At 50.6% G+C, this 10,701-nt stretch overlaps 1 protein-coding gene across 1 annotated transcript; it reads right to left on the reverse strand.

The window, feature by feature from the left end:
* Window positions 1-5,894: 5,894 nt before the first annotated feature.
* On the reverse strand, window positions 5,895-10,052 carry GPR50 (G protein-coupled receptor 50). The gene is made up of 2 exons (XM_049872957.1): window positions 9,866-10,052; window positions 5,895-7,369 (listed from the first exon to the last, which is right to left on the reverse strand). The coding sequence occupies exons 1-2, from the start codon at window positions 10,050-10,052 to the stop codon at window positions 5,895-5,897; spliced, it is 1,662 nt and encodes a 553-aa protein (XP_049728914.1).
* Between the last annotated feature and the right edge of the window lie 649 nt (window positions 10,053-10,701).

Below are 10,701 nucleotides of genomic sequence, written 5' to 3' on the forward strand. Positions count from 1 at the left end.
GTAATCTCCACAGAAGCGGATCATCAGGTCTTTCTCCAGCGGAGCTGTTGGGTTGGTTCAAACTGCCAACCTTTCGGTCAACAATCAAGCGCTTAACCATTTGTGCTACCAGGGCTCCTTACAGGTACCTTAGCGTTAGCTTGGGTCTATATCCAGGAGTGCAATTGGTAGACTTTCCATACTACCTGGCAATTCCACTTGTAGGTGTATACTCAAGAGAATTGAAAACATATGTATACACAAAAACTTGTACATGGATGTTCATAGAGGGATTATTCATAATAGCCAAAAAGTGGAAATGACCCAAATGTTCATCAACAGACGAATGAATAAACACAGTGTGGTATATTGATACAGTGGAATATTATTCAGCCATAAAAAGAAATGAAGTGCTGATACATGCTACAACACGGAAGAACCTTGAAAACATTATATTAAGTGAAAGAAGGCGTACACAAAAGGCCACACGTCGCATTACTCCATTTATATGAAATGTCCATAACTGCCAAATCTACAGAAACAGAAAGCAGATTAGTGGTTGCCATGGAGGGGAGAAGAGTGAATATAAAAGGGTACAAGATTTCTTTTGGGATGATAAAAATATTCTGGAGTTAGCGCTGAGGGTTGCACAACTTTGTGAATACACTAAAAAATGCTGAATTTAACACTTCAAAAGGGTGAGATTTATGGTAGAGGTATTACATTCCAAATAAAAAGATAAATACATATATCTGTTATTAAAAAAAAACATTGCCATTGAGTCGGTTCCAACTCATGGCAACCCTACAGGACAGAGTAGAACTGCCTCATAGGGTTTCCAAGGAGCAGCTGGTGGATTCAAACTGCCAACCTTTTGGTTAGTAGCTGTAGCTCTTAACCACTCTGCCACCAGGGCTCCATATTTATTATAGAAAATGGTAAAATGTATTTCTTTTCGTATGTTCAATGTAGCTTTTGTTATTAAAATCACTTACTACAGAGAGTCCCCGGGTTATGACTGAGATGCATTCCTAACTATGTCTTTAAGTCGAATTTGTATGTAAGCCGGGACAGGTGCTCATCATGGCTCTCATTTAGCCTTACTTGAGTTGCAAGAGGAAACCTTGGTGGCACAGTGGTGAAGGGCTCAGCTGCTAACCAAAAGGTCAGCAATTCGAATCCATCAGCTGTTCCTTGGAAACCCTATGGGGCACTTCTACTCTGTCCTATAGGTCGCTGGGTCGGAACCGCCTTGAAGGCACTGGGTTTTAGTGCAAGCAAAGGCTCCAAGCCTTTTCAATGATTTAAAAGCTGCACTGCAGCCAGTGAAGGTGATTGTGATGAAGAATTTGTTGCAAGTAGGAATTTGTTCGATCATTTCAAAGTGAGGGCAAATTTGCATAACATTTAAGAACAAGATCTTAAGGCGGCTGTTTGTAACCCAGGGACCCCCTGTATTTTATCATCTGCTTTTTCAGCTTCACAGAGCTTGATGATATCACACACCATTAAAACTTTCTATAAATTTTTTTTAAAGAACTGTCGATACATGCAACAACGTGGATGCATCTCAAATGCATAATGTAGAGTAAAAGAATTCAGACCCGAAAGAGCACATAGTGTATCATTCCATCTGTGTGAGGTTTAAAAACTGGCAAAAGTGATCTGTGGTAATACAGGTTAGACTTGTGGTTTTCTTTGGGGGAGCTGTTGACTGGGGATATGAAAGAAGGTTTGAGGTGCAAGAAATGTTTTATATCTTCATCTGGGTAGCAGTTACACAAATATGTGTACACGTCGAAATCCATTTAGCTGTACACTTACGTGAGCATCACTTATGTGAACATCCCTGCATGTAAATGCACTTCGATTAATTCAAAACGCTGCAGTGCTGCAAGGATCGACAGAACAGATTAGGAGGACAGAACAGGCGGCCCAGAAACAGGCAGAGAAAGACGTTCACAGAGATGTGTAAAAACGTGTCATATATGTCTGATTATCTAGTTGACAGCAAAGTCTCCACTGTAATTCAGTGGAACAAGGGATGGTCTTTTAAAAAAATGGTGAGGAAAGGAAAATTTGAAACTTGACCCCTATCTCACACCAGACACAAAAATGATTAATATGGATCGTAGACCTAAATGTGAAAAGCAAAGCCATAAAGTTTCTAAAAAGAAAAAGCAGGAGAATATATTCATTACATTAAAGTCATAAGAAAATTCTTAAACACAAAACACTCACAAAGGAAATAACTGATAAATCGGATTTCATAATGTTAAGGACTTTTGCTCATCAAAAGGTACAATTAAGAGAGTAAAAAGGCAAATCACAGACTAAGAGAAGATTCGTGAAATATACACACACACGTGTATGTGCTGTATATGTGTATACTAATATCCAGAATATAATAGTAGAATCAATAAATAAACTGTACGATATAATATATATATATATATACTGTACCCAATACCCAACCCGCTGCCGTCGAGTCAATATATAAAAATGAAAAAGTATTGATACCCATAAAAACATGGATGAATCTCAGAGACATAATGGTGAGCAAGAAGCCAGACACAGAAGAACACAAACTGCATGCTTCCCTAGATATGAAATTCTGGAACAGGCACAATTAACATATGGCAATAGAGGTCAGGAGAGCGGTTAATTGTGGGTGAGGGATTGACTAGAAGTGGGCAAAGAGGGCCAAAGTCTCCGGTAAGCTCCTGGAGAGCTAGGAATAACTGTGTCTTGCTCAGAGTGGTAGCCTGGGTGGCACAAACAGTTTGCTAACTGGAAGGCTGACGTTTTGAACCCACCCAGCAGCTCTGTGAAAGAAAGGCCTGGCGATCTGCTTCCATAATTTTTTTTTTCCATAAAGATTACAGCCAAAAAAACCCTAGGGAGCAGTTTTACTCAATAGCATCTAGGGTTGCCATGAGTGGGGGGCCGCCTGGGGTGCAGACAGCAACAACAACGTACATATTTTTAAAAATTACCAAATTGTCACTTTGCAGTATATAAATTACATTTCAATTTAAAGAGAGAGGAAAAAAAAGAGTAGGAACTGGAGCAAACTGTATTTAAAAGTTGTTTGTATCTTTTTACCTGTAATTATGCAGATGTGGGCTCACCTTGGGGCAGATTCACTCACAGGAAGTCAGTGAAGTTGACTCTTTTGTTCTGATGCAAAGCCCCAAGCCTTGCATTTTCTGCGGAGAACTGTGAGGAGGGCGGAGGATCAGCATCTTGGTCACCCAGAGGAGGGGTGGCAAATCACAGCTGTGTTTCTAAGATTTCTTGGCTTGGGGCGCGGGAAGGGGGGGGGGCTCTGGTTACAGGGGGGAGGGGCAGAGGAGAACATTTCTTGGTTGAGCCTGAACTGCTTAGAGGCTGTCCTTGAACTGCTGCTTGTCTCCGCCCCAAGATGGGGGCCGGGGTGGCCGGGACTGGAGAAAGCTGCTTGCAGGAGACAGCCCAGTGAGGGAGGCTGAAGCAGCTCCTTCCTGAGACTCTGGGAGACTCTGGGCAAGTGTGGTGCAAAGTTGTAATAAGGTCCCATAGTTCTCCGCACCCCTCCCATCACCGCTCAGAACCCTGCACCCCTTGAGCCCCCAGAGAGGGGCAGTTTGGAGTGTTGAAACACAACACACTTGATTTGGTCACTAACAACCTCACTGAAAGCAGAGCTCCTTGGGTAGGGGGTGGAAAGAAAGAACATGGAAAACATGGGGGGCGGGGGATTGTAGACCTGTCTGTGAGCACATGGGTAGACACCTTTTTTGGGTCTCCAGGAAATCTTGGCAGGTATTTTGCACAGGGGAGTGGTCAGCCTGAGCTCCAGCAGTCACGCTGGCGGCGCTCAAACCCCAGTAACTTGGGCGTTGAAAATGGCCTCAGTTTATACCCACAATCTGGCAACTCCTGGATCAAACCACTACATATGCACAACTCTGCGTGTCTGTGTGCACGTACGTGTGTTCCACACGCATATTTTTAACAAACTTGATATCCTGCTATTATTTTGAGTCCACTTCTACTTTGACTTTGCAGTTTATTTTGAACATATCTTTGTCACTAGGTATTCTTTTGGAAATATGTTCCTGAGGTCAGGAAACTTGTCCAGTGTCCGGGGTCTTGCCACCCATCTCCCAGCTGGACAGCCAAGCCTCCAACTCCTGTGCCTCCCCACTTGACCTCTGGACCCAGCAGCTTCTAGGATTGTGACATTATTGTGCCCTGGCCTCGCTCCTTCCATGGGTGTTAAAAGGTGACCTGTTTTCAGGTGCCATAGCAGGCAAGGCACAGGAGTTCAAGGGCAGGCAGGTGGCTAGTAAGAACGTCCCTCCCTCCCTCACAGGCCCGCCTGTTTCATCCCTCCCCACACCCTGCTAAGTAAAGACACCGAGGAGAGAGAGAGGGATCGAGGGCCTTGCTCTGGGATCGAGCAAGCTAGCGACAGAGCTGCAACTTGTCCCCGAGTCCTCTGACAATCCAGGCCCAGGCTCCCCCCACCATACACCCTGGCAGAATTGGCGAATTTATCAATAAATTACACATCAAAGCCACGAAAACACTTATTTAATTGCAACCACAAGTATAGAATTAAGGCAGTATAATCCACTTCCACTCATCCTTACAAGCTTTAGTACAGTAAACTCAGCTTAAAGTGTCAATTTGAATCCATAATTGAAATTTTCATTAAATGGCAGCTTTTTCTTGAGTTCTGTAGAAAAATAATTATTCCCTGGGCTGTCAAGTGTGCTGTTGCAGGACCTCGCTGACTTAACTTTTGGGCTCATGGACTCTCAGCCCCGCGTGGTGGGACTGGCTAGTGCTGGCATCTTTTTCCTCATCTCTCTCCCCAGGCAGGAGGCGCAGAGGGACAGGGTGGCGCCCGGCAGGTGGAAAAGAAAGGCTTTTGGAGAAATAGCCATTTTACAACCTCCACAGCAGTGCTCTGTCTGCCAGTTGTTACCTCAAATTCCTTTTCAAATGAAAACCAAAAATGTAAAAACGGGTTGTATGACAACATCAGGCTGTTTAAAAAAAAAAAACCTGATGCGAAGAGTAGTTATAAATTATAATATTAAAAACAGGACTGTAATTGATCCTAGCAACCCTAAGTTTGGGCTTTAGGAGAGGAAAGTAGGTTATGAATGGATGTGTTTCTCTGGACCTAGATGAAAGACAATCCTGGCAAACACTAAAAAAGGTAAGTGGCTACGTTCTTGACTATAAAAATCAGCCCCAACGTTTGGATTGTCACAGAATAGAAATAATTCGGTGCCATCATAGTTTTCCTTTGGTTATTCGATTTCACAGGCATAAACATCTGTTTTAATAAGAGTTTACAAATTGTATTCTTCAGATATGGGGCCTATTTTGTCGCTGAAGTTTAGAAAAGAAACTGATTCGAGTACTGGCACTTAGTAGTAACTTTTTCTGACTGCCGTTAGAAGGGCAATATAGAGTTATACACTTAAAACCTAAAGCTGTGCAGCGACAGTCACTGTGGAGAAGCCTTCACCAGGACACACCTTTACCGCTGCGCATGCACTCCTCCCCCATGAGGAATGGGAGAAGAAAGCAGGAAGAGGGAGCAGGAAAGAGGAAAAAGGAGGCGAGAGACTGGAAGAAAATCCAGTGGGCTGGAGGTCAGCCATACGAGGAAAGAGAGGCTCTGAGAGCAGATGTGAAACTTTGGGGAAGGCGGCCTCTACAATCGCAAGCGCGCACACACACTTTTGTAGAGCACATGGTGTAAAGGGGAAGTACGCCTGAAGGTGAATGGAGCCCACACCACGTCAGGGTCTGCGTGTGACTGTGTGTGTGTGCAGTAAAGATATCACACTTGGGAGCATGTGTAAAACAACCTTGAGAGTGGGCCATTGCTTCGCCACCCACGAGAGAATGTCTTACACAGCCACTTCATCGTAATCAGCTTCAATATCAACCACCACAGTCTCAGGAAGGCCAGCAGCAATGGCAGGCTCCAGGTGGCTGGCGGCAGACTCGAGGGATCCACTGGCAAAGCTGGAAGCAGGCTCAGTGATGTCAGACTCAAGGTGGCCGGTGCTGGTAGTGGTCTCAGGGTGGCAGGGAGTGGTGATCTCAAGGTGGCCAGTGGTAGTGGGCTCAGGGATGGTGGTGGTGGCAGACTCAGGGTAGTCAGCAGCAGTGAGCTCAGAGAGGCTGGTAGCAAGCTTGATGTGGCCAGCGGTGGGTTTGGGGTGGCTGGTGGCAGGGCTGAAGACAGTCTCGGAGTGACTGCCAGCGGTGAGGTGGTGGCCAGAGGCAGGCTTAAAGTGGACAGAACCAGCCCTAAAGTGGACACAGGGAGGCTTAGGGTAGACAGTGGCAGACTCGGGGTGGCCCGAAGCAAACCTGTGGCCCAGTGCAGGCTTGGAGTGTCCAGAGACCAACTTGGGGAGGCCAGAGGCACAGTCAGGCTGGCCAGCTGCAGTGTCACCGGGGAGTGGAACATTCCAGACACTCATTACTGTTTCATCCACAGCAGGACAGGTGAGGTCTTGCTCACAGGCTTGGTCTCGGGCTTGGGCACGGGCATGGGCCAGGGCATGGGCTTCCTGAGTCTCACCAATGTCAGTGATGAGGCCAGAGAAGAAGAGGGCAGGGTGCCACACTGCATGAAAGATGATCCAGTATTCTCTTCGGAAATTCTCATTGAGTAGCCCGTAGATCACAGCATTGAGGCAGCTATTGAAGTAGGCTATGAAGTACGCAGTAAGATACAGCCAGTTGGGGATCTTTTCTGCCATTCCCTTCGGGCCAACAGCTACCAGGACAGTGAGCACGTTGATGGGGCACCAGCACACTGCAAAGAGGAGGAAGATGACAAACATGGTTAGGAAATTGCGCACCTCAGCCAGCTGGTTGTCAGGGCTCTGTCCAGCTGCAGCCCGGGCTGCCAGCACCCTGGTCCAGATCCTGATGTAGCAGAAGCCTACAATGAGCAGGGGGAGGACGAAGTGGATGCAGACGATGGTTACGGCGAAGACAGGGTTGTTCACGTAGTTGAAGATGCAAGTGTAAGTGCGAGGGTCGTACTGGATGGTGCCTATGTACATGTTGGGCAGAACGGCCATGACAGTCATGATCCAGGTGACGACCAGGTAGATGCAAGTTTTGCGCACACTGAAGAGCTGTTCGTACTGGAGGCTGTGACAGATGTAGCAGTAGCGGTTGATGGCGATGGCCATGATATTGAAGATAGAGCCAACCACGCTGAGCCCTGTGACAAACCCAACCATCTGACACTGGAGCTGGCTCAGATCCCAGCCCCCAATGGCCATGGCATGAAGCATCAGAGGGTAGGGGTAGATGGCCACCAGCATGTCCGCCAAGGAGAGGCTGACCACGAAGACGTTGCCTGAAAAACACGTTGGGGGAGGGAGGAGGGAAGAGACAGAGAAGAAGAAATGGTTAACTGTAGACATCTACAAAGTTAAACAGGAAACGGCCCGCTGGATTGGGGACAATTCAGAATTCTAGAATTCTTTTAAAGAAATGCAGTGGTGTTTTTATGTTTATTTTCAAGTGTGTCCCACGTGGTTCTGATGTACAGCCAGGTTTGGGAGACCTGTCCTTTACCAACCTCTTTTCCCCTTTAAAACAATGTCATCTCTGCTCTGGGAAAGAAGGGGCTTATGACAGACAGCCAGGAGCACGAAAGCCCCGAGAGAAGCCTTCAGACCCAGATGCTGTCATGCCGCCATCATTTTAGAGAAAAACATGCCAACTTTTCCCCCGGGGGCGCGGGGGGGGGTGGGTGTAGCAGAGGGGAGGTGGAGGGTGAAGGGCATGTCCGGAGACTGGAGGAACGTCAGGAAGCCCCAGTTTAAGGAAAAAAAATACAGCTACTAGTTGCCTAGCACTGCACTGATGACAAAAGGGCACTCGATCCAAGCGGGACCAGCCGCTATCTAAGACTGAGCGGGTCCAAGTACCTACCAGGGCCAAGGTAACCTCGGAGTCAAAACTGAGGGGGAGGGGACGCCCTGCAAAACCGAGTCTGAGGCCAAAGAAATTGTGAACACGGGAAATGAATCGAGGCAATTACTCTCCTTGGGGTGGGGGGAGATGGGAGCGCTTGAAGAAGCGCCCGCTTCAGGCCCGGACATCGCTTGGCCGCGCGCAGGGTCTCAGTCACCACCCCCACAAGAGGGCTCTCAGTCTCGCAGTCCCTGGCCCCGAATTCCCCTGGGGCCTGCGAGCCAAACCGGGAAGGGAAGGGAGGTCTGCGCCACTCCTGTTTCGCAGATCAGCGGTAGGGACGTTTCTGTAAAACCTTTCGCAAAAGGGAGAGGGAAGAGGCTAAGTGCAAAACGCAGAGCCCTCTTTCATTGGAAAGACCTCAGTGCTAATTAGCGTGGGTTTGGCACGTTTTCGCTTCCACTTGGACCGGGAGAAAGGAGCGCTGTGTCAACGGGCCAAGGAACCGCTCCGCCCGCGAGCGCGGCCACGGCGCCGGCGGCCCCAGAGGAGGGTTTTCCTTCCAAGTCATGAATTCGAAGAAGAAACCCGGTAAAGAGAGAGGGCGAAGCTTTAGAAACAAAAAGACAAAGACACCAACCACCTTTATTTAAGAGAGAGGGAAGAAGAAGAGGAAAGAAGAAAAAAAAAAAAACAGAGCGTGCCCTCCGCAGGCGGCTGGACTCAGTGGCCCGGCCCCGGGACCTCACCGCAGACAGGGGGAGGTCCGAGGGTGGCGGCCGTCTCCAGGGGACCAAGGCCAGTTCGGACCCCTCGCCAGAGTGGAGGAGAGAACTTTAAGGACTGTGGCCGCCGGTTTTTTTTTTTTTTTTTTTTTTGAAAAGCGTGTCGCATTTTGTGACTCCTCGCCTAAGCAAAACCACCCCCGGGCCCGGCCGCTGCTGCTCCCGTGCCCCGCCACAGGCACTTCTACCCCTCTCCGTTCTCCTCCCCTCGCACCCCCGGGCCCAAGCGCCGAGCGTGGCCCCGCCGCCCGGTCCCCAGAGCCTTCCGCTGCCGCCCACAGCCCCCCTGGCGCGCCCCGCCACAGGGTCTGCGCCCCCCGCCCTTGGCCCGCAGGCTGCACCGCCTCCCCACCCCCCGGGGCCCCAGACCTACTCCCGCAGTTCTCCCAGACTGCCGTCTTCCGTCCCGCCGCCCCCTGCGTCCTTCGCTCCCTGCTTACGGACATCTGGGTCTCCGCTGCCGCTGCCGCTGCTGCTGCCGCCGCCGCGCGCCCCTTTCAGCCTTGCGCCCCGGGACCGGGGGGCGGGCTCACCACGCCTTGGACGCATTAGGCGGGCTCTGCGCTCGCCGCCCTGGCGCAGTGCTGGTCGCCCCCGGACCCCGGGCCGCGGCGGCGGGGACCCTGCCGGCTTGAGCGCTGCGCTCCGGGAAGTGCCGCCGCCGCCACTGCTACTGCTGCCGCCGCCGCCGCCGCTACCAACTTAACTTTCCAGATGGCTCTCCAGTGCGCTGGTCCCTCCGAGTCCGTTCGGCCCGTGCTGCCTCGGCGCAGCTACCTCTGCAGCTTCTGGCTTGGCACGCTGTTTCCCGGGCGGCGGCAGGGCTGTCCGCGGCGGCACCGGCTCCCTTCGCTTGGGGTCCCCGACCGGGCACTGCTCGCCTGGCTGCCGCGCACCGCGAGAACCGGCGCTTTGCGTGTGGGGATTTGGGACTCCCAAAGCTAATTCTTTGTGCCCCTTTTGCCTTGAGAAGCTCTAAGTTTACGGGAGGGCATAACATCACCCCCCTCCCAGGCTTGCAGGGAACTCGGAGGCAGGGATGTTCCATGTGGGGGCACTGGCCATGGGTTCTCTATTTGGGAAGCCTAAACTAACGCCCTAGGGGTTACAAGTGGCTGCACACCGGGGAAGAAGGGAGGGTGGCTTACCAGAATTGCGGAGCTTCTTATTCTTTGATACGGCCAAGATGACCATGGAATTGCCGATCAGGTCTACAACGATGGTGATGACCATCGCACAGAACATAAAGATGACCAGAGCTGGCGGGTAGTCTGGCTGAGGCAGTTTACAACCAATACAGCCGTATGGGGTGGGAACCGCCAGGGTGGGCCCCATGGCTTCCCCGGAGACGGTGAAGACCTCCAGCGTGCTCAGGATCGGTAGCCCGGTCTGGATACAAAACACCTGCTCTGTCACCAGGAGCTCCGAGAAAGCGTGCCTTCCACCTCGAGAGTCAGAGAAGGAATGACAGCATCCCGCCCTCTCCGATGAGCTTTTAAAGCCTCGAGAGGTGGCTAGCCCCACCCCAAACCCCTCCCTCCGACCAATCAGAGCTCCCTGACCACCCCCGCTTTGATCACCACCTCTTCTTGGACAAATCGACATCAAGGTGTTTGTCATCTTGCTTCCGACTGCCTTGTATGTCCTTCCCCTCTAGCCACCACCCCCCTCAACAACTCCCCAAGTACCATGCCTCATGACAAGCTTGGAGTCCTCCCCCCCGCCCCACCAGCAGCGACCATTTCTGAGCTCCAGCTTCTAGCAAGGTCTTCTCCCTCTTCCTGCCCCCCCACCAAAGCAAAACTTCAGAAAAGCTCTGTAGACTGCAGAGCAGTGGCGTGGGGTCCCTCTTGGGGTCCAGCGCCTGCTCAAGTCAGTCCCCAGACCCTAGCAGAAAGTAGGGGGTGGCCGGGGCCCCCAGGACCCTAGATCCATGCCCCTACACTCTCCTTGAGAAGTTCACCCCACCCCCCGGTGCTTTTGC

Source organism: Elephas maximus, chromosome X, assembly GCF_024166365.1.
Source record: "Elephas maximus indicus isolate mEleMax1 chromosome X, mEleMax1 primary haplotype, whole genome shotgun sequence".
Taxonomy (NCBI): domain Eukaryota; kingdom Metazoa; phylum Chordata; class Mammalia; order Proboscidea; family Elephantidae; genus Elephas; species Elephas maximus.